We start from the raw sequence: 24,643 nt of genomic DNA on the forward strand, positions 1-24,643 counted from the left end.
TGATGAGGAAATACAGCGAGTGCTGGACGGAGCAGTGAGTGACAACAACCCCGCCCACATTTAAGAGGACTGTCTGAACAGACGGAGGGTCTAGGTACCATGTCTGAAGGCTTACTGTTGGTTCTAAAAGTACTAAAGTATTTGTTGGAATTGGTGCCATAGTGCTGGGTGTCTCAAGATAAAGATATTATATCTCAAAGATATTTACCAAGATTTATGATGATTGAATAAATTGTCAAAGAGTTATGGCCAATTCACTGCAAAACCCTCCCTTTGCAAAGGTTTTTGATTTATGATGGCCATGTTTTCAGACTGATCTTGCTCATTCATGGTAAATATATTTATCTCAGTCCCATGAAGCTGTGTTGCAAATTTGGCAGTGATAGATTCAGAATTAAAAAAGTTCATTCATTTTACTGTTTTTCACATGTAATTATCATAGTGTACTTTTATGGTCCAGAGGTTTTTTTTGTAGAGCACGTTGAGTTGCATGTGTGTACCAAATTTCAGTTCAATCTGACTTAGGTGTGAAGGGCAAGGCCTTTCCAAATCATGTTTTGGAGTGTTTTTCCACCTCCACAATGTGGCCAGTTGGGGTCATATTTCTTGGGAAGCATTTGCACGTCATTTCCAGGTATTATTCCAAGTTTCATTATCCTAACTCATTTTAGTTCAAAGGAATATGTTATCTACCTGCTATCTGTTATTCTGTACTAACTACAACAAAGAATGCATTTGTCCTCTCCTCTTAATAATAACAGAATTCATATAGGCCTAATGCATGACTGAATAATAATTTACATATCTGTATCTTCACAGTGAATTGTGTTGGGCAACTTCGGGACGACAGCTTTGGATTTCTGCCACCTGACAGTGAGTTTAACTGAACTAAGTCAGAACTGATCTGACTTTCATCAAATTAAAATTTACAGTGACTCATAACACAAACTGTAGGATTTAACCAAAGAATTTAACAAAATTAATGTTGTAATCCTTGTCTTTGTTGATTTGGCAACACATGTTACCATGGTAACAACAGAGACAGGGACAAGGAAACAGTGGTTGAGTAGCTACTTTATCAGAAATTCAAAAGAACTGCAGCTGATATATCTGTTTATGGAATGAATGAATTAATAATTTTTATTTCAGTTACATACATCTGGAAAAATAAGGATTATTAATAAGGATTAAAGGAACAGGTTGAATCCCCAGGCTTATTTTTACTTATCCTATTTTAACCAAAGGAAATCCCAGAATATCAACAATACCAAAGAAAGGAAATAAATAAATGAATAATTAAATGTAGTGTAAGTGTACCCGTTACATGCATTCTTTGCAATGAAACGCTGTCATTCACATGCCTACGTGACTACAAAGAGTAACGTTAATAATATTTCCTGCAAGACTGTCATGTTGTAATTAAGTTTATTTCATTCACAATACTCTTTCCCGTTCCAAGTAACTCAGAAAGCGGATTATGATAGGCCTGGGTGGTTTATCATCTCTGGGTATTTCTGCAGTGGTATGATGTACCCGCTGTAGTTGTGATGGATCCACCTGTATATCCAGCGCCACGGAGATGATCTTCCGCACACAATCCGCTGGGTTGCGGCCCTCTATTCTCTCCTTCAGGCCAATCAACCTCAAGTTCTGGCGTCTATCACGGTTGGTAACATCCTCGACAGCCGCTTTCAGCTCCTTACATGCTTTAGCGTTGTGCTGGGCTGTCACGCGGAGGTCAGCATTGTCATCCTCTAGCTCTGAGATCGGGTTTCGGCTTCCTCAAGTTTCTTAATAACGTCGTCCACGTCTGTTCAGAGCTCGGCATTGTTAACCTTTATCTGATTTATATCCGTCTGTAGAACCTGCAGCAGTTTGCTGACCTGGCCCATTTCTTCCATAGCGTTACCCAACGCCGTTTGCATAGCAGATAAAACACCAGCCTTGTTTTTACCATTAGAGTCTGACTCGCCCTCCATCGTGTCAGTAGCGTTAGCTTGTAGCGTTTCCTTCTTGGCCTTTCGCCTCCTCATATATTGCTTCCCACTCATAAAAGTTACTGAATGCAGGATCAAATATGGTTCACATTAGCAGTCCACAACCCCCTGTCACAGCTTTGGCAATGATACCAGTCTTAAACTTAGAGAATTTTGAGATAGTTTGGGGTAGTTTACCGGGAGCTCCTGTCTAGGCGGCCATGCTCTTGACGATCAAACCAGAAGTCCCAAGAATTTAAATTAATTGTTTTTTGTTTGTTTTGTTTTCCACAGTGTCTGAGCTGAGGGTTGTTCTGCTGGGGAACAGCTGGTCTCAGAGGAGTTCAGTGGGGAACGTCATACTGGGAGGGACTAAGTTCAGCACTGAGGAAGAACCAGACCGCTGTCTGACAGAAAGAGGACAGTTGAAAGACAAAGAAATAGTTCTGATCAACACTCCAGATCTGCTGCATCTCAACATCTCTGAAGACAAACTGTCAGAACATGTAGAAAACTGTGTGAGACTCTCTGATCCTGGACCTCATGTGTTCCTGCTGGTTCTACAGCCTGAAGACTTCACTGAGGAACACAAACGGAGACTCTGCAGAGTCCTGAAACGCTTCAGTTATCAATCATTTGATCATTCATTGATACTGGTATCAACACCCAGAGAGGAGAGCTCAGGTTTCAAAGATGAACCAGACCAGCCCTTAAAAGACATGATCAGAATGTGTAGAGAAGGATACCTTAAAAGACATGATCAGAATGTGTAGAGAAGGATACCTGAAGCAGAAGAACCTTGAACGTCCAGAGCTGTTAACACGATTGGGTCAAACTGCAAAGGAAAACAATGAAGAGCATGTGAGGAAAGAAACAGGTGGAGAAAGTCAGAGCAAAGAGCCTCTCAGGATGGTGCTGGTTGGGAAGACTGGCAGCGGGAAGAGTTCCAGTGGAAACACCATCTTAGGCAGAGAGGTTTTTAAATCTAAAGCCAGTCAGAACTCTGTGACCAACTTTTGCCAGAAAGCAACAGGAAAGATTGATGGACAGCCTGTTGTTGTGGTTGACACCCCTGGGTTGTGTGACACAACTAAACCAATGCCCAATGATGAGTTAGAACACGAGCTATTGACTTGCATCAGCATGTTGTCTCCTGGACCTCATGTCATCTTACTGGTGCTGCAGATCGGCTGCTTCACACAGGAAGAAAAAGGCACTGTTGAAATTATCAGGAAGATTTTTGGTGAAAACTCAGGAGATTTCATCATCATTCTGTTCACCAGAGGAGACGATCTGAACAATCAGTCAGTTGAAAGTTACATAAATGAAGGCAGGGATGACTTTGTCGAAAACCTGGTTAAAGAGTGTGGAGGGAGATACCATGTCTTCAATAATAAAGATCAGACAAACAGAGCACAAGTCAGAGAGCTGCTGACAAAGATTGAGACCATGGTGAGAAAAAATGGTGGGAACTGCTACATCTCAGGGCTAAAGGTTGAGAAAGAGGTTAAGAACATCATGAAAGATATCAAATCAATGCAAGAAGAAATGCAAAAACACGAGAAAGAAATGGAAGCGCTGAAAGGCGAAATAGAAGAAGAGAGGAAGATGAACGAAAGAAAACGGGAGGAAATGGAAGTGATGAAAGGCAAAATAGAGGAAGAGAGGAAGAAAGAAATGGAGAGCCTCAGGCAGGGAATGGAGAACTTGAAGAAAGACCAAAAAAAAGACATTCAAGAGTGCCAACAGAAAAATAAAAAAAAATGCACCGTACTATGAAAATGTTGACCTCTAGCTGATCTTTCAGTACTGCTTTTTAAATATCGTATACCGCTGTATAATACTGTTACACTTTTTGACACTTTGACACTTTTTGATGCACAGGATATATGCAATCTGGCTAAACAAGGCTTACTTTTTTATCAATTTAATATATTTGATGTCAGTTGCACAAACAAACCAAAACTGAAAAATACATGACAGGCACAATTGATATGTTGTGAGACAACCAGGACAGAGGGTGCTTTTAATCCTTTATTAAAATTCCCTGTAAAAATTATGAAGGGGACAAGTTTGAACCCAAACCTGTTTGTGGTTGTAATGTGTCAAAGTTATATTTTGTCTCTTTACCAGATTGTCAAGACATTAAGTTCGACATTTTAGTTCCTGTGAAGTGATTTTCACAGTGTTTCAATGATTCCTTGTTCCTGCAGAGAAAGTGGCTCAATGTGGTATCTACCCACGCTGATAGTTTTGGTTTTGTTTATCCAGACTTAATCCAGGTCTGTCTCTGAGATGTCTGTGTCTGTTCTAATATATGGAGGTAAATATAATTTCCAGAGACTTCACTTTAGCAGCAGCATCTCTTTCTAGAGACACATCATCATAGATCCCACAGTCAATAGTTTTTATTGAGACTATTTCTGTGGTAGAAAATATACGTTTTCACATTGAAGCCTGTTTAAAAGATGAAGCTGTTTACTCTCTTCTAATGTTGTTAGTTTAAATAGATGTACTGTGTAGTATTTAAAATTGTGACTGTTAACTAAAGGAATTCACTGTTAAATCACACACAGTTTGTTATGAGATCAAGGCCTCGATTTCCAAAAGCATCCTGAGGCTAAGATGATCATTAAGTCCATCTCACAAATTATTTTAAGCTTAAGTGTTTCTTAAAAGCATCACAGCTGAAGACACTCTCAGAAATAATGATAGATAAACAAATGCTACTGCAACAGTCCCCTGAAGGAGGAGAATTTCTCAGCAACATGAACAAATCAGAACCTTTCAGCTGCTGATGGTCAGCATTGTAACTCATTAAAAATGAAGATAACGTTGCATCAGTGTGTCAGCTGAGCTGTTCCCTCAGTATGCCTGTTAACAGTCAGACAGTAGGTCATCTGTATGTGTAGGAATGTTATGATAGATGTATTTTTCATTTCATATTAAACTAATGTATTCTTATAAAACTGTATTTCATCTGAACCTCAAATGTATTTTTCTTTAGTATCCATTGCTTTAAGTGTGATGCCTTTAAAAGCTGCTTGCTTTGGTCACTATATTGACATGCTGTCTCTTGTCACTACAAATAAACTTCTGTACACTTGATTCTGTACCTTGTTAGTGATGGAGAAATAAATCTTTTAAAGAAGTTAATGTGTCGTGTTAACATTTAAAAATTGGTCAGTGTAACTCCCCAGCAAAGAAAAAAAAACTTATTTCCATAAACGATACAGAGGACGTGACCTCAGTGTCGTCTATGCTCTGCTCACAGAGCTCTGTGTGGTTGAAAACATGTCTTGGCAACACGTATTAAAATCAGAGTTCCCCAATTGTGACTGAGACACAGTGAAGCTGAAAGCAGGATGTTATATTGAAAGACATTCACACATCCGCTCAACCTACACACTGCACAACTGAGTTAGATTTTACTATTATTACGAGTCATTCTCTTTAACAATGTATTTTATTTTATTTTAGTAGCTAGTAAGTAGTTAAATTGACTACAGACTAAGGCAACATAGTAATGATATTGAAAATGAAGCCCTCCTCTGCTGCTCTGAGGTTTCTCACTTCTATCCTTATCTGAAGTGAGGCTGTAATGATAGAGAAGGTCACAGGGGGAAGTCAAGTAATTTGACACATTAAAAAAAAAAAAAAAAAAAAGGTTTTACATCTTGGCCTCTTTGAATATTAGCAGCCAGTCACCAAACATGTTTACATTGTTAAAACAAATGTCCTTCCCATGAAACAATTATTTTCATTGGTCTGAGATAAAAAAGGATGGGAGCACCAGAGAGACAAAACTCCACTGGTCTCACAACAAGAAAAAGCCATGTGGCATGTTGTTTGTCTTTTTGGTAATAAGGGTCCTGCAGCTAAAATAATAAAGGTATAACAACAAAATTGTTGTGGGATCTTGCATTTTGTAAAATGTTTGACTTATAATCAAAATATCTTCACAACACACTTTTTATGGGTAAGGATTTTGAGTGAGCACTTAGTGCATTCAGGTAAATGGGACAAAATGAGGCATTTTTCCAAAGTAAAATTAGCAGTTTTTTCGGCAGCTAGGTGACATCAAATCATGACTTATGCTATTGTGTGCCACCCTGTTATATTACAGACACTATTAGCATTTTTGTCACTTAAAAATATCAAAGATGATGCAGTAATTACATGACAGCCAAATTAGTTGAAAATTACTCATATTTGTGAGGGCCTTGGTGCCATAATTGCAGACAATAAACAAAGAACAGAGAAAGCATGTAAGAGAAGTTGGACAATCTCTTTTTTATGACTACCCACAGGTTACATTAATAGTTTAATGAATTAATAACTGAACTGATAGATTAATTAAACCAATAAAAACATAGAAACATGACTGCCCCATTCTACCTGACCATGTCATCAGAGTGAGGTCGGAGTTCTTCATGTGTTTAAAGGTCCAAAGTTTCTAAATAACATTACTTGGCACCATGTTTTCTTTATAGAAATGTGGCAACAAGTTATAAAAGTAACACTTAAGATTTTAAGGTGGTTTTCTTGGTAATTAAAAAGTGTCCCAAATTACCTGACTTCACCCTGTGTAGTATTATAGATTGTAAAGCCGCTACAATTTGTGATTTGTGGTATCCCTAATGCAACCAGCTTGACTTGGGTGTTTGATTTATACTGGTCACATATAGAAATTAACAGCAAAGGTTAACACACAGAAGATGAATACGCTATCATTAAACTGTTCCTCAAAGAAAACTGTGAATTGCAGAATATTCTCAAAATAGGATTTAACATAGGCCGACTTAAGAAGCTGTTTTTCAATATACTCAGTCAAAACACAATTAGTTACAACCTTCCTTGCAAGTAAATTAATTTCAGTCAAATTAAACATATTTTCAACTATTAACTGAATTTACTGAGAACACATCGGGGCGTCTCTGTCACGCCTCCTCTTCCTGTTCTTTTGTCAGCTGGTACTTTCACTTTATTCGTCTTTACTTCTGGCTGGTGGCTCATCAATGATCTCAGCTGATGAGTAAATCCCGACAAAACTGTCTGAACGGAGACACAGCCAGTGGGTCAGAGGAGCTACATTTTCACGTCATTCTGGAAATCGATCGCTGATCATCAGGTGAGTGTCTGTTCAGATCACATCCACAGCTTGTTGTTACCACAGTAACTTCAGTAACTGAGCTGGAAACAGTTTTCTGTCCGCTCACACATTAAACATGCAGAAACACACCATTAGTTCAGACAGCCTCTGTTACGGTTAGATCGTTAAGTTAGAGGTGGAATTCAGTCTGAAAAAAAACACTATCAATGAGACCGAAAGAAAAACTGATGTGAAGCGATTACTGACTTTTGTGGGGTTTTCTGATTTTTATTAGTTCCACTGAGTGTTGACATTGGATCTAGAATTCCATTTGAAGTTTCAACCCGTGTGACTGAGACACACTGATGCTGAAAGCAGGACTGAGAAATTCATTCAACATCTAAGAGTAATAGCCTACTGTTCTCAGTATTCTCAGTTGATATTTTCATATTTGTTTTATAGGCTACACGTGGTGAAAAAAGCCACCGCTTATCCGTAGGCAAAACACTTAAAGAGGTGCTGGAGCTAAACTTAGAAAACAACAAAACAGCAGCCACACACTCAAACACTGTGCATATATCAGCTTAATGCAAGCTTTCGGTCATTGTGACCTTCTTCAGGCATACAAGACAAGTGAATGCAGCTGTACACAGGGGTTCAGGCAGTAACATCACTTGATTGCAAAATGCCAGACACCTGTGTCAAACATAGAAAAGCATCATGGGAATTGTAGTCCCAATAAAAAAGGGACTTGTAGTCCTAGATAAAGTTATTCTAATAGCCTTGGACGCAAGTGTCTGCTGAAAACAGGAAACACCAATACATTGAAATTATTTACAATATGTGCACATAAAGTAAGAGTACAAAAACACAGTAGAGAAAAGCAACAAAATCTATGCAAACATCAGGTAGTGGCCATCATAAAGCATAGTCAAGCGTAACATCTTCTGTGATATGTTTAAAGTACAACGCTCATGTCAAATTCCTCATTGAGACCTAGTGGTTGTAAAGTTTCTAAGGTGTGGATCCAATAAAGCTCTCTCTGACACAGTCGCCTGTCAACATCACCCCCTCTCTGAAGAGTAATTTGCTCTATTCCCTGGAACCTAAGGGAGGAGATGGGATGAGAGTGATAATTAAAATGACAGGCTACAGGGTAATTAACATCATTTCGTCTTATTGAACTTTTGTGTTCACTAATCCTTTGTTTGAGAGGACAATTGGTTTTACCAATGTAGATTTTATCACAGGTGCATTTTAACATAACCTATATACAACATTTTTTTGTATTACATGTGATAACTGGAAATGTTTTCCCTGTTCTGAGATGTGTAAAAGTATTAGTTTTCCATGTATTGTGGCACTGAGCACAGTTACTACAAAGGTAATTCCCTTGTTTAAGGGGAGCCAGGAGGGTCTGTCTGGGACTTGGTAGTATACTGGCTCTAACCAATTTGTTTCGTAGGTTAGGTCCTCTTTTATAGACAAAAAGTGGTAGATCTTTAAAATGCTGGGTGAGAGCTGGATCTGTGATCAGAATATGCCAATATTTGAGGATAGTATACTTAAACATGTGGGCCTGAGGAGTGTAAGTGGTGATACAGGTTACTGAATAAGGTTTTTCTTTTTGGACACTCTTTTTCAATAAGACAGATCTAGGTTTAGATAAAGCAACCTGTTCAATAAGACAGATCTAGGTTTAGATAAAGCAACCTGGTAGGCCTCTTCAACACACTGAACAGAGTAACCCCTTTCTAGAAAGCGTTGTTTCATTTCTAGAGATTTTTCTGTGTAATCTTCATCAGAATGGCAAAGACGTCTCAGTTTGTAAAATTGACTTTTAGGCAAGCCATTCCTTAGGGTTTTAGGATGGGCACTGTTAGCTAGAAGGAAAGTATTACAGTCAGTAGGTTTCCTGTACAGTGTGGTAATGAGGCCTCCATTCTTTAACTCAATCCACATATCAAGAAAAGACACACGTTGCAGGTCATATTCAAGAGAGAATTTTAAATCAGTGTAAACACCATTGAGAAATGACACAAATTCCAGGAGTTCTTCCATTTTTCCTAGAAAAAGGCAAAATATGTCATCAAGATATCTGTACCATTTAAGGATTTTTTGACAAAAAGGATTCCTGTCAGGATTAAAGACAAAGTTGTACTAAAAAAAAAACATACAGATTGGCAAAATCTGGAGCGAAGGTGGAGCCCATAGATGTGCCTTTTAGCTGTAAATAGAGGCCAGTTCACAAATGAATTCACTGGGGGGGAGGTCAGTGCGATCTTGGAGGTAAAAACCTAGAGCATCTAGTCCTCTTCCATGGGGTATATTTGTATAAAGGCTTTCTACATCTAGAGTGACCAAAAAAATATCTCCCGGTAGATCTTTAATCTCTGAATTTTTTTTAATGACTTGTTGAGTCCTTAATGTAAGATGGAAGTTTGAGAACATATGGCTTGGTAAAATGTTCCAAAAGGGAGTCATTAGAAGCTACAGTGGGTCTGCCCTTGGGTTCTATAAGACTTTTGTGGATCTTTGGCAACATATAGAATACAGGAATCGCAGGATGTTTACAATTAAGGAAGTCATGCTCATCTTTAGATATCCAATTCAAATCCAAGGCCTTGTCTGTGACATTTAGGATTTTCTTTTGAAAATCTGAAGTAGGATTAACCTTATGCGTCCTGTAAAACTGTTCGTCATTTAGCTGGCCATAGGCTTCTTTTTTATAATCAGCTGTGTTCTGCACAACAATTGCACCCCCCTTATCAGCAGGTTTGATAATGATGTCATTATCTCTGGAGAGTTCTTGTATGGCCAATTTTATACACGTGGTAAAATTGATTCTCGGGTATTAAGAAGTGCCTCGGTGTAAATGTGTGGTTGATTGATTGTGAGGAGAGTGTATTAATGTAATAGTCTGATTAGTGATGGAATATTATAGTTTGAGATTGGGGGTAGGACTAGACAAGCATGCTGCTTCTTCCTACTCTTTTTCGGACACGAAATGTTAATGTATGTTTCTCGTTGTAAGTCTGTTCATGATTTCTTGTTTGTCTCTGTTTTGTAGGTTTTTTTCCTACAATACATTCTATTTTTTTTTTTAAATGTTCAAAATAAATAAATAAAATTAAATCAATACCTTATCTTTTTGTTATGTTGCAGCATCTGCATTCAGAATCGTGCTGCTGGGGAAGACACAGGACTCAAACACAACACTTTGCATCTTCATGCTGCAGGGTCAAGGATTTCATTTCCAAATCATTCCCAGATAAGCATTGTGCTTAATGTTTGCATGTGGAGAGCAGAGACGTAAACCATTAACACAAGTGAAACCTCCAGAAGTCTGCTGTCTGCCAGTGAACACAGTGAGAAGAGAGGGGAAGAGCTGTGTGACTCTTTGTCCTCCTGGACCAAATGTTCTGCTGCTGGAGGTGAAGCCTTCTGATTCACTGAGAACAGACAAACTGAAGTTTGTTCAGCCAAGATACCTTTAAACACAGTCAGAGCAGCTTTAAACCTGGTCCTGTGTGGGAGGAGAGGAGCAGGGAAGACTTCAGCAGCCAAGGCCATTTTAGGTTACACAGAGCTTCATTCAGTCTCCAGCTCATCAGAGTGTGTTAAAGAGGTGAGAAGAACCTCAGGAGGGAGTGATGGCGGCATCATCCGGTCATATCTCTGATGGCATTCAGACAAGAGAGCCTCTCAGAATAATGGTGATTGGAAAGACCGGCAGTGGGAAGAGTGCGACTGCAAATACTATTCTGAATAAAGAGTGTTTTACATCCAAAGCCAGTCAGACATCAATCACCCAGTGTTGCCAAATAGCAAGAGGAGAGATTGATGGACGGCCCATCGTTGTGGTCGACACCCCCGGCATGTTTGACACAACTTTGACTAATGATGAAATTAAACAGGAGCTTTTGAATTTAATCAGCATGTTGTCTCCTGGACCTCACGTGTTCTTACTGGTGCTGCAGATCGGCCGCTTCACACAAGAGGAAGAAGAGGCTGTAAAATTGATCAAGATGATTTTTGGTGAAAATTCAGGTAATTTCATCATGGTTCTGTTCACCAGAGGAGACGATCTGAACAATCAGTCAATTGAAAGTTACATAGAAGAAGACTGTGTTGACTTTGTCAAACACCTGATTAAAGAGTGTGGAGGGAGATACCATGTCTTCAATAATAAACATCAGACAAACCGAACACAAGTCAGAGAGCTGCTGACAAAGATTGAGACCATGGTGAGAAAAAATAAAGGCTGCTGCTACATGGAAAAGGAACTGATAGAAAAACTGTTTCAGAAAGAGAAGGAGGAACTTCAAAGACAACATGAGCAAGAAATTGAAGAGCTGAACAAAAAAATAAATGCACAGACTTCTGAACTGAATCAGGAGAGAGAGAAGAAAGAAGAAATGGAGAGAAAAATTGAGAGTTTGAGGAAAAAACAGAAAAGTAAAAGAAAATGTACCATCCTATAATAATGCTGGGGACTGCCTGGACTCTCTTGGCCAACATTTAACCAGGTTTCTAACCAGCTTTTTACATGAACATTTGTGAACAACAGGAAGACTTTAAACAGGAGAAGTTTATCCACAATACTCTGAGATTCATCCTTACATGCAAAATAATTCAACTCACATAAGAAGCCTCTGAAGTCTGGATCAGCCAGGAAACAGATGAACAGTTAAATTCAGACACATTTACACTGTAGCGGAAAAACTCTGAATTAATGAAGAGTTCATCGTGTCTTTGGGACCACTACACATTTACACTGTGAACAAGGTTAATATATATTGTTTTTGATATGTGTCATAAATCTTCTTTCACACTGGCACTGAAAAATGTCTTGTGAACCTTTACAGATGTTTTTTTGTCATGTTGTACATTCGTCCTTTCAGCTACTGGAATGCATCAGACTTTCAACGACACACAGTGTCTTTCTTTAAAAGAATAAAACAGGTTGGATCAAGTTAGTGTGACTGACTTTAACAGTGACAAAGGAGTAGTGATAAAATGTAGTAGTGTCGCTGTCATTGTAATAGCATGTGTTTAAAGTAATGTCAGAACAACCATTTAAAAAAACAATATGATGTAAAATATGTGTATAGATGACAAAGGAACAAGTTGGTTAAAGAAAAGTTTTTGGAAAATGTAACATGACAAAAAAAAAGTTTTATTTTTGCTTTTATTTTTGCTCTGTCATAATTTTTTAACCATAGTTGGAATATGTCTTTATGGACCTGCTTGTTAGAATCAGTTTGCTGAGGTTCTTTATTGTCATTATTATTTTATGTCTTTTGTTTTATAACCCCACGGTTGTTCCTGTAAATACACTCAGTCACAATAAAACTAAACTAACAGTGATTCTTGTACTGTAGTTGATTATTTTTGTTTTTCCTCTGTTATACTAAAAGATTGTTCTTTTAACTGTATTACATTCAGCTGACAGCTGTACACTCACTCTGCTTATTAAATTTCACGCACAGAACAGAATGAAGAACAAATCAAATCTGATATATTGCTGTTTAACTTCCCAGCAGTAGATAAAGTAATTCATATTTACATATTTATGGAGCTCCACAGTAATGCAATGGTGATGAAAACCAGACCTAATAATTATAACTCTGACAGGTATGGGGATATTGCACGTTCCTCCAGAACGCATGAAATCAGGTGTGGGGTGCCCCAAGGGTCAATTTTAGGTCCAATTCTTTTTAATCTCTACATGCTTCCTCTGGGGGACGTCATCAGGAGGCACGGCATCAGCTTCCACAGTTATGCAGATGCCACACAGCTGTACATCGCCGTGTCTCCTGATGACACAGGGCCAATTGATACCCTTTTCATTCATTCATTCATCTTCTAACCGCTTCAGCCCCCCCAGCTTCGCGGGGGGGCTGGAGCCTATCCCAGCTGACATCGGGCGAGAGGCAGGGTTCACCCTGGACAGGTCGCCAGACACATAGACACATAGAGACAGACAACCATTCACGCTCACATTCACACCTATGGACAATTTAGAGTTATCAATTAACCTAGTCCCCAATCTGCATGTTTTTGGACTGTGGGAGGAAGCCGGAGTGCCCGGAGAGAACCCACGCTGACACGGGGAGAACATGCAAACTCCGCACAGAAGGGCTCCCACACCCGGGATCGAACCGGCAACCCTCTTGCTATGAGGCAAGAGTGCTAACCACCACACCACCGTGCCGCCCCCCTTACGCATTTTATTATTTTTAATTTTTAACTATTATTTGAAATTTTCTAAATCTTTACATTTTTTATGCATTTTATCATTATTCTATCTTATGCTTGTTTTTATCCCATTGTCTTTTAGTCTTTTAGTTTTTAGCTCCAGTGTTTCCTCATGGGGGCCCTGTGTGTGTGTGTGTGTGTGTGTGTGTGGGTGAGTGTGTCTGTGTGGGTGAGTGTGTGTGTGTGTTATACCTGGGGGGTGGGAGGGGTGGGTTTTTCATTGTTTTATATCTTGTGAAACACTTTGTGTTGCATTTTAATGTATGAAAAGCACTACATAAATAAAGTTGGATTTGATTTGATATGCTGCATGATAAGTACTTTTACTTTAATGACTGTGAGATTTTTTAGATAATATTTACCTACCTGTTCACCCCTAACGTTTTGCATTCAGGACTTTAATTTGTAACTGAGTATATCCACATGATGTGAACAGTTATTCCAGCCCTGACATAGGTCCACAATAAATGTTTTCTTGGCCAGTAAGGACATATTATCATATATACATGCTTCAAAATGTTTTTCAAACAAATATTAGCTCAGCTTTATCCGTCTTTAACAGTTCTTAAGATAAGATAAGATAAGATCAGATAAGATAAGATAAGATAAGATAAGATCAGATAAGATAAGATAAGATCAGATAAGATAAGATAAGATAAGATAAGATAAGATAAGATAAGATAAAATAACCTTTATTGTCCCAAATGGGAAGTTTGTTTTGGGCACATATTGGGATGTAGCTGATACAACCATCATGTACAATGAAGACACATAGACGACCATGTAGTGCAGCAAGAATGCAGATTGGAATAACATGATTGTACAGTCAGGACTACTGGGTGAAACAGATACATCAACTGTGTCATAGCAGGTAGGGCTAAAAGAATAAAAGCTCCTTAAGGTTGCACTAGCCCAGGAGGTAATTATGAAAAGTGCAAATGAAACTGAAGTGTGAGTAAAAATGTACCAAAGTGTGCAACAGGTCAATAGTCACAATAGCAGCCCTGCTCTGCCAGGGAGACTCTGCAGGGCCAGCAGATGAAGAGAGTGGCATGACCACAAGAACATTACAGACATATTTTCTGTGAGGGGGGAGTCAGAGGTGTCGGGGGTGAAGGATGTCTGTGCTGTGAACACCTGCATGTGTCCAAAACAGGTGTGGAGACAGAATGGCACCCTGTCAAACCTGCAGCCCCCCATCTGACCTGCACAGGTGTGATAATGATCTATTTAGGGACCCATCAGTTGTGGCTCATGATTAATGTGATTGAAAGCCTTAGAGGCATCTATAAAGCTCATAAACATTGTGGAGTTCTGACGATTATATTAGCGTAAAGTTTCCTTGAAAGCAAAAATATACAAATAAATAAAACATCACAACAAACCACAGCCTCCAAAATATCACTGATCTCAACCAGTAACACTGACACAGTCCAACACATGACACATGTTTCAGGTTGTTGGATTTAATTCACCTGAATTTAAAGTCTGTGTCACATTATGATCACATTAATGATCTTTGAGTTAACAACTGATTTATTTTACTAACACGTTGTGTTTTACTGTTGTGTGTCCAGCAGGTGGAGCTCTAACACTGACACAAGTGAACTCTGTGTACACGAGCCTGTGTCAGTAAAGGTTAGGAAAAAAAATTAAAAAGTCAAGATGCGTTTTTCTTTTTCTGAGACGGAAATGTTTTTCTTCCTGTAGCTTTTTAAAGCACGTTAACGATTATAAAGTAATTATAAATATTTTGGAGAAGTTGTGAATATACAGAAACACATCTGACTATGATATTAAACTTTTATAAGTTGTGAGAGATCTGTTTTATTTTACTTTCACTTTCATCGTTGCGCAGTGATGGCGCAGAAACAATCAGCGGGTGAGTAAACTCTATCAAACTAAACACACACACATAAATTAACTCTGTGAATGATGCTGATGGATGGAGACACGTGTTGTTATATGAGCAGGAGTGTATAGAGAGGTGACCGTGATCGCTGAGGGTTGTCAGGTGGGCTCAGGTGATGAGTGGGCCGCTCACAGCCTGGAAGACACCGCGGGAACAACATGATAAAAACCTTGAATAAATATCCGTCACATTAAACCTGTGTTAGTTTGACAGTAATGTGCAGCCTGGCAGCAGCTGTTTAAACACCGGAAATAAATGGCGTTTGTTTGTGTGTGTGTGTGTGTGTGTGTGCTGCTCTCAGTAATACTTTTCATTTTAACAATCTTTATTGAACTCAAACAAACACAAAAACAGGGCCATCTCAAATTAACTTAAAAATATCAAGTAATGAAAACAGTTTAAGAGCTCAGCAAGTTTCAGTGACTTCCTGTAGAGTTTTAACTCTGTCACTGGTTCACACTGGGTGGAGTCTGAAAGTATGTATGAATGAAACACTTCCCCAGTATAAGACCAAACTGAGCATCTCCCTGTCAAAGGTCAGGACACAGCTCAGTGTCTCTGGACTGTGGCCCTCACTGCACATCACTCCAGAAGGACTGCACAGGTTCACATGAGAGGGACACATGTGCTGAACTTTTTAATTTCCTTCTCACAAAATGCACACTCACATGCACACACAGGCCTGTAATACACACACATGCACACACAGGCCTGTACATGATGTCAGTGAGGGGGGGCTGCCCACATGACGTGATTTTGCTGAGTAGGACGCAGTGTTTCTCAGAGGCAAGGATCCTTCCTTGGTAGGATGAGTCCTTCCGAGGAACTTCCACTTAGCACTCCATCTCTGCTGTGAATGATTAATGTAAAAACTTTTATGTTTTATCACATGGAGTTATTTTAAAAACCTCGTTATTCGGCAGTGAACACATTAGAAACGTTCCTGTCAGTATTTTTTTTCACTTGTATGATTAAAACTTGTGGAGACATTAATCCAAATAAAAGACGTATTTATGTAATTCCTGCCGAGCGGCGCTGGCAAAGAGGCCCCGCCTTCACTTCCAGCAAATCGTGTGCAAAGCATTGTGGGGATTTTATACCTGCTGATCATGCATCCTTGGAATTTCTCTGAAAGAAGGACTCAGTCCTTTGTGAAACTCAGAAGGATCCTTGACATTGGAACAGTCCTTCAGCGAGTCTGTGACGTAGGTTCCTTGAAATTCGGCTGTTTGAGGATCCTTCCTCGACTCTGAGAAACACCCATGGTCCTGGATCAACATGCTATATGGTTCCAGGACCAACATTGCAATCAACCAATGACAGCCCTCTGACATTACCAGTGTGTGTATGTTCACAGATCCTAAAAAAGAAAAAACTGCCAGCACACTGCATGTTCGTTCCTAATTCTTCTTTTTATTCTCATACTGATAAATAAGTCCTCTGGGAATCATCTGACTGCTGCAGCACTCAGGAACTGTGCATATACGGTTAAACTGTGTGACGTGTCATCAGAGATCTGTCTGTGTATTATACAAGTGTGCTCACACTCACTCCTTCACTTGAAGAAGACCGTCTGGTTTAAATGTTCTCAATCATGTTAATATAGAATTTAAAAACAACCCAAAAGAACGTGGAATTAACAAGCAGCTTGAGTGTGTAATTTTAGTGTTTCAGAGCCAATAATTCAATCATTTAAAACGATTTTATTGATATGCATTAGAGATGCACGATATTGATCATCAAGTCTCTTCTGTAGTGGAGTTAACATCATGCATACTGTTATCATGACGGCCCACCAGCAGATGGAGACTTTTCAGTCTGTGTAAGATACATTCATTGTGCGATATAAGAAAAAGCATGTTTTGCCAATTCTTCTAGTTCATTTCACAGCCGGTGTGCCAATGTCATCGTGCATCCCTAATGTGCATGTATCTCTTGATCTCCTGCAGGAAAAGGTCGCACTGCTGCCTCTATCTATCCTTAAGTGTGTCCTGAATAATAACTGTATTGTCTAAACTGTCCCCGCAAAATGGTGCCTTGTCCTGTCTTTGTCTGATGTCCCTCCCTGTTATTTAGAGACGAGCTGAAGGTGCAGTCCTGAGGGGCGTCACCTCTGTTACGCTTTATGATACTCTGAAAACCCCAGAACGCCTCCTCACCAGGTTAATGACGACAGCTTAGAGACTACATCGTAATACTTTATATATCACTTTATACTATTTTGTTATCATTTATCCTTGTTTTATTTAACGTGTCAGTATTTTGTCATCTTAGTCCGGCATGATTGGATTAAACTGCTGCTGAAGTCTGTGAAGGTTTCATTTTTGGTGTTTCAGCCACTGGATGTTTGTCAGAGTGAGAAACAGTTGTAAAACTGCTGCTTTAAAATGAAGGAACGAATGAATGAAAGCTGACATGCACATTTTCAAAAGCCTTAAACACATCAGAGAAATAATGTACATGTGATAAATACCTCACAGACAGGCTCTACACTGCGTACCACAAATATGTAAATACACAAACGCTGGGACAAACACATCGACATGGAATACAGCTGTGCTTTGAGGAAGTCAAGTCTCAGTTCATGTTGTAGCCTGATAACATTTAAAGTCTGCCACATATTTGTGTCCAGGACTGTGCAGCAAAAACTGGTACTGGACGTTAAAGTTCAAACAACTTCAGACTTCAGTCATCCTTGTCATACAGTAACATGGTGCTCACTGAGACGAGCACAAAAAGAGAAGCAGCTTCAGGTTTTGAGGGTTTCCTGAACTCTGTCTTTTTTTTAACCATGTTGTTCTTTTGTGTTGAAGGGGTTTAAAACCGACTGTTGGGCTCCAGCTGAGCTTCTTCTGGTGTTTCCAGCACAGTGACAGCATGGCAGCTGCCACAGCATTTGGTAAGTTAAAAGATTTAAAGCAGAAATATGCATTAACTCATTTGTTCAGAGGTGCTGTGTTTTTTGTTTACCTGAAAGACACTGGATCCTGCTGCAGTGTCCCAGTCTCCCTCTGAGCAGACATAATGTTTCTCCTCCTTTCTCAGCTGTAAGACCAAATCTATGTAAATGGTACAGTATACATACAGTATACACTATAATGAATCTATCTTAACTGTATATACAGATAGTTCCAGTCTGAACCGGTCCAAATGGCCTGTTTGTCGCTTTACTTATTCAGATCACCCCAGTAGTGGAAGAAATATTCATATGTCTACTTTAAGTAAAAGTAGCAATACTTCTCTGTGGCAAGTAAAGTACAAAAGTATTAACAGCAAAATGTAGTTAACGTATTAAAGTAAAAGTACTTCAAAGTATTATTATAGGTATCATATCATTGCAATATTAATCCTGATGTTTAGTCACATAAGCAGCATTTTTTTTGTGACAGTTGGTGCAGGTACATTTTAACGACTTTATACGCTTGATCGATCCTGTTTTATTGGTAAAATCTTAATCTGTAAAGTAACTCCTGCTGTCAGCAGCAAAAAGTACAATATTTCCCTCGTGAGTAGAAAAAGTAGCATCATATTTAAATACTCACGTAAAAGTGACCTTAGAAATTGTACTTAAGACTTGAGTGCTATATATAAGTAAATGTACTTAGTTACTTTACACTGCTGGACCACCCACGTGTGTGTGCTTCATGTTGGGGTTCATTTTGCTTTGAGCAAGGGAAGTCCGACAAAAAGGGCGATTAATGTCTTTGGACTATCTGGTGGAGTATGAGTGAATATCAGATGAAAAAATGAAAAAAAATTGAAAAACACTTGGTAAGTCGTGAGTTAAATGTATGAATTTATATATAAATACACAAATCTGGTATTTGTTCACATCATAGATAGATAAAAGTTTGTATCTTCTGAATAAAGAAGCTGAAGGGTAACATCTATTAACAAGACCAATCATTCTCAGAATTTGTTTTTGGACTAATAGAATCTTATTAAGATAGGTAGAGCATGTAGCACCCCAAACAGAATTACAATACAAAATATAAGGAAAGATTAGACTGTCGTACAAGGTTAAATGACAAGAATGATTGGTCAGTGAATGAACTCTGCTCAAGATACCAATTGATTTCATCGTCTTTTTGCATACATGCTCTATATGGAGTTTCCATGTTAACTTCACATCAACAATGACTCCTTAATATGAGGAACTTGAGTTATTTCCTTGTTGTCTAAGATAATTTTGGCATTTTCTTTTGGGTATTTTTTGTTTTTAGCACAAAAGAGCACAAAATTAGATTTATTTATATTAAGAGAGTTTGTTCATACAAAACCAATTTGAAATAGATGATAATTCCTCATTAGCTTCTCGAAACAGAGTATCAACATTTTTGTGTGATGCAACCAGACATGTGTCATCGGCAAATAAAAGAGGTAAAAAAAAAATTACAAACCATTGGTAAATCATTGATATAAATCAAGAACAAGAGAGGTCCAAGGATAGAGCCTTGGGGAACACCACAAAGTATCTTTGCTCTATGTGAAGAATGCCCATTTAATGATACATACTGTTCTCTGTCCTTTAAATAATTAAGCAGCCATTTCAAAGCAACACCTTGAAAACCATATTTGTGTAATTTTGTAATAAGTATATTGTAATTGACTGTGTCAAAGGCCTTTGACAAGTCCAAAAAAATACCAAGAGGAATTTTTTTTATTATCTAAAGCAGTGAAAATATTATGAACAAGTTGTGTAATAGCCATTTCTGTTGACATTTTTTTCTAAAACCATATTGGTGACAGTATAATATGTTATTCTCATCCATGTGGTTTTTTTTTTTTACTCTTGAATAAACCAATTTCTCAAGAATTTTGGAAAAAAATGGTAAAATGGATATTTTGGATAATTTGTGTATACACTAGCATCGCCAGATTTGAATAGCGGTATAACTTTGGCTAATTTAAGATCATTTGGAACAACTCCTGTCCTGATGGATAAAGTTAAAATATGTGTTGTATACTGTAGGTCATGACTTTGATTTGAGAAACAAAATACACTTTGTCTTCAAATTGAAAATAATTTTAATCTCAATATTTATTGCCAGTGTCCATCATTTTTCTACTGTCAGCATCATAAAGAAATCTGAAACGATAAACTGACTGAAGTTTGGTTTTCTGAAAAGTTATTTTTCTGTTTTCTTACAGAGGGAAACAAGGAGAGGCCTCTGAGCCACAGCAGCAGCTGTCCAATTCTTCCCCCCTCCAGTGAGTTCAACTGATCTGACTCTGTTTTAGGTGTTTTGTGACTTATTCCTCAGCTAGCTGGATCATGACCAAGACTTTGAAGCTGTAAAATGAAATCATTTTCAGATACAAATGACTCCTGTCATTATCGACAGCAATTGAATTAAGATTTCCATGATAAATTCCACCCAGGCTGTGACTTCCAGTAAGTGCAAAATGGCAGTGCGTAATTTGAGACAACACTCCCCTGTTGAAATTAGTGCACCACACAAGAATTATACAGTGTACATAGTGTACTACACTGAAGTGTACTAACAGAAGTATGCGAGTTGAGACACACACTATGTTATCACGCCAGCACGGCTTTACAGCCTTGTTGTGGTGATGTTAAGACATGCGACCGTAGTGTAGTTTGTTTCTAGCCTAACGTTAGCTTTTTACTTCTGCCGACTACATTTAGGCTTCAGAAATCATGAAAGTGCCGTTCATTTGTGTGGGTTATCTTGCTGAAGAAACATTCAAGTATCATAAATGTTTGTTTACCACAGATTTTATTTTCTGCAATAATCCAAAATTCAATGGAAATGTCCCATTGGCTTTTTGAGGAGGGAACCAGGGTGATGCTATCTTCCAAGACATCATCTCTGCAGCACTCTTTGGTTTTGTCAGCACTGAGCTGCAGGAAATTATCTGCCATCGATTTTTAATAGAATTCAGGCAGTTATTTAAAATCTTTTAAAACAGTTTTGCTTCATTTTGAGGCTTAAATGAAATAATGTATAGTTGAATATAATCTACAAAGCTATAACAGGAGATACCTTGAAAGGGTCTTATTATCTGTGCAAGGGGAAGTGTAAACAATGCAAACAGAAAAGGACCAAGGACAGAACCTTGGGGCACACCACAAGACAGAGTTTCAGATAAAGAGGCATAGTGCCAACAGTGGATCCTACCAGAGAGGTAGAAAGGTAATTACTACAGGAATGACCCAGAGATACCCACCGACTGCTTGAGTCTGTCAGTTAGGATACTATGAAAGTGTCAAAAGCTGCACTGAAATGCAACAGTACCAAAACAGAAAGCTCTTCTGGGTCACCATGCATGAAGATCTCTCTTGAAACTCTGAAGAGAGCTGCTTCTAACGAGTGGGACAGACAGAAGCAGGACTGATATTTGTCAAAGTATTTCTGTCGAATACAGTTGGAAGCTGCTTAGCAATCACTTTCAAGACTTTGGCTATTGCTGGACCAGGCAGCTTGAAGATAGGCCTGTTATTTAAGGGTAGAGACTTTTTTTTACAACACAGCTCAAAGGTGAGTCCAAGTTTGGGATGACTAACAGCTTTTCTACAGGTCCACCTGTTTGAGTTGTTTCATCACAGAACTGTTAGATTGGTCTTAAATCAAGTCAAGCTCAGGTTTGTAATTCAGTGTTTTTCTTTTCGGTGTCTGAGCTGAGGGTTGTTCTGCTGGGGAACAGCTGGTCTGAAAAGAGTTCAGTGGGGAACTTCATACTGGGAGAGACTAAGTTCAACACTGAGGAAGAACCAGACTGCTGTCTGACAGAAAGAGGACAGTTGAAAGACAAAGAAATAGTTCTGATCAACACTCCAGATCTGCTGCATCTCAACATCTCTGAAGACAAACTGTCAGAACATGTAGAAAACTGTGTGAGACTCTCTGATCCTGGACCTCATGTGTTCCTGCTGGTTCTACAGCCTGAAGACTTCACTGAGGAACACAAACTGAGACTCTGCAGAGTCCTGAAACTCTTCAGTGATCAATCATTTGATCATTCATTGATACTGATATCAACACCCAGAGAGGAGAGTTCAGGTTTCAAAGATGAACCAGACCAGCCCTTAAAAGACATGATCAGAATGTGTAGATACAGATACCTGAAGCAGAAGAACCTTGAACGTCCAGAGCTGTTAACACGATTGGGTCAAACTGCAAAGGAGAACAATGGAGAGCATGTGAGCTGTGATGTGTTTGAGGACGAGGATGCAGGTCTGATAATGACACCAAAGTCTGAACCCATCAGAGCAGCTTTAAACCTGGTCCTGTGTGGGAGGAGAGGAGCAGGGAAGACTTCAGCAGCCAAGGCCATTTTAGGTCAGACAGAGCTTCATTCAGTCTCCAGCTCATCAGAGTGTGTTAAACATCAGGGAGAGGTGTGTGGACGTTGGGTTTCCCTGGTGGAGCTGCCTGCCTTGTATGGAAAACCTCAGGAGGCAGTGATGGAGGAATCATTCAGGTGTATCTCCCTCTGTGATCCTGAGGGCGTCCATGCCTTCATCCTGGTCCTACCTGTGCGTCCCCTCACTGATGAAGACAAGGGAGAGTTAGAGACCATCAGGAACACATTCAGCTCTCGGGTCAATGACTTCACCTTGATCCTGTTCACTGTGTACTTAGATCCTACAGCCCCAGGCATCGTGAATTTCATAAGTAAAAACAATGGCATCCAGGAGCTCTGTCAGAGCTGTGGAGGAAGATATGTTGTTCTCAACATCAAGGACCAGCAGCAGATCCCAGAGCTGTTGGATGCTGTGGAAAAGTTGATGGCTGAAGGATCCAGATGCTTCACAAAGGACACGTTCACTAAGGCTCAGCTGCAGGAGGTTTCAAGACTTAAAGCTGAACTGCAGGATGTGAAACAGAGAAATGCGATGGGAGGTGATGATGAAACTCAGAGCAGAGAGTGTCTCAGGATGGTGCTGATTGGAAAGACTGGCAGTGGAAAGAGTGCAACAGCAAACACCATTTTGGGCAAAAAGCATTTCAAACCCAGAATCCCCCCGAAGCCAGCAAACAAGTCTTGTCAGAAAGCTTCAGGAGAGATTGATGGACGGCCTGCTGTTGTGGTCGTCACCCCCAGCTTGTTCAATACAACTGATGTTGAATTTCAACAAGAGATTAAAAAATGCATCCGCATGTTGTCTCCTGGACCTCACGGGTTCCTACTGGTGCTGCAGCTTGGGAACATTACACAAGAGGAAAAAGACTCTGTGGAACTGATCAAGAAATATTTCGGCAAGAAATCGGAAGATTTCATCATCGTTATTTTCACAAGAGGAGATGATCTGGAAGATACATCATTTGAGAGTTACATTGAACATTGTGATGACTTTGTAAAAAAACTCCTAAATGACTGTGGAGGAAGATACCAGGTCTTCAATAACAAAGATGACACAAACCGCACACAAGTCAGAGAGCTGATGACCAACATCGAGACCATTGTGAAGGAAAATGGCGGCTGCTACCACAGTGAGATGTTTGAAGACACAGAGGACTCTATTCAAACACAAGTGGAGAGGATTTTGAAAGAGAAGGAAGAAGAGATGAAGAGAAAGAACAAAGACCTCCAGAGAAAACATGAGGAAGATTTGAAATCACTGAAAAGGAAAAACGAAGAACAGCGTCGAGAAATTGACCTGAGAACAAAACAGCTGAAGGACAAAGACGAAAGCATCAACAAGGAGCGTGAGGAGAGGAAGAGAGAATGGGAGGAAGAGGAAAGGAGACGGAAAAAACAAGAAGAAACTCAGCGACAGGATTGGAGAAGAAAACTGGAAGCTTCTGAGAAAATTGTTCAGTCAGAAAGAGAGCAAAGGGAAAATGCCGAGAGGAAGCTGGAGCAGTTTAGAAAAGAGATGAAGAGAGATCGAGACGCCTGGGATAAGGAAAGAAAGGACACCTGGGAACGAATACGTCAGGAGGATAAACAGAACCTGGAGGAGGAGAAAACAGGCTTCAGAAAGCTCCAAGATGAGTACCACCGTAAGAGAAGAACATGGACATACTCTGTAGTTGGGCTGCTGCTGTTACTGTTATTTTGTGTGTGTTATATATTTCTGAGTTAGGCACACACACACACACACACACACACACACACACACACACACACACACACACTACTGACAGCGCAGAGACAAGAGAACACACAAGAGTAACTAATAAACAGAGTGGTGAAGTGTGTAGAAATGGGAACTACCCACCACACTACAAAACAAATATCATGGCTCCTAGAGTCAGTTTCCTGTGACAGTGATATTAATTAGGACACACACTTACTAAAAATAACTGTTGCCGTTTAAACAGACACTTTCAGTCCTGACTCAGAGTCGTGACTGACATTTGACCAGAAAGCCACTTATTTGCTGGGGGAATAGTCAGAAGATCTGTGACCTTTTTTATAAGGTGCGTGTGT

At 39.3% G+C, this 24,643-nt stretch overlaps 2 protein-coding genes across 2 annotated transcripts in view; both read left to right on the plus strand.

Moving 5' to 3' along the window:
* LOC126394959 (GTPase IMAP family member 8-like) overlaps positions 1-24,348 on the plus strand; it is a 29,423-nt gene extending 5,075 nt beyond the window's left edge. The window contains exons 3-5 of the mRNA XM_050052110.1: positions 820-873; positions 2,271-2,660; positions 22,267-24,348. Coding sequence (XP_049908067.1) covers positions 820-873; positions 2,271-2,660; positions 22,267-24,296 — 2,474 coding nt within the window. The 3' untranslated portion in view covers positions 24,297-24,348. The remainder of the gene's footprint in view (positions 1-819; positions 874-2,270; positions 2,661-22,266) is intronic.
* On the plus strand, positions 2,742-12,353 carry LOC126394165 (uncharacterized). The gene is made up of 2 exons (XM_050050827.1): positions 2,742-3,746; positions 10,713-12,353. Exons 1-2 carry the CDS (start codon positions 2,742-2,744, stop codon positions 11,550-11,552), a joined length of 1,845 nt encoding a protein of 614 aa, XP_049906784.1. The 3' UTR covers positions 11,553-12,353.
* Positions 24,349-24,643: the final 295 nt, after the last annotated feature.

The sequence above is a fragment of the Epinephelus moara genome, chromosome 8 (genome assembly GCF_006386435.1).
Source record: "Epinephelus moara isolate mb chromosome 8, YSFRI_EMoa_1.0, whole genome shotgun sequence".
Lineage (NCBI taxonomy): Eukaryota > Metazoa > Chordata > Actinopteri > Perciformes > Serranidae > Epinephelus > Epinephelus moara.

Excerpts from the sequence above, each read along its gene's own strand:
- LOC126394165 (XM_050050827.1), top strand. The coding sequence starts at position 2,742 with ATGTGTAGAGAAGGATACCTGAAGCAGAAGAACCTTGAACGTCCAGAG. Across the intron at positions 3,747-10,712 it reads AAAATAAAAAAAAATGCACC|GAGGGAGTGATGGCGGCATC; the intron begins GTACTATGAAAA and ends GAAGAACCTCAG.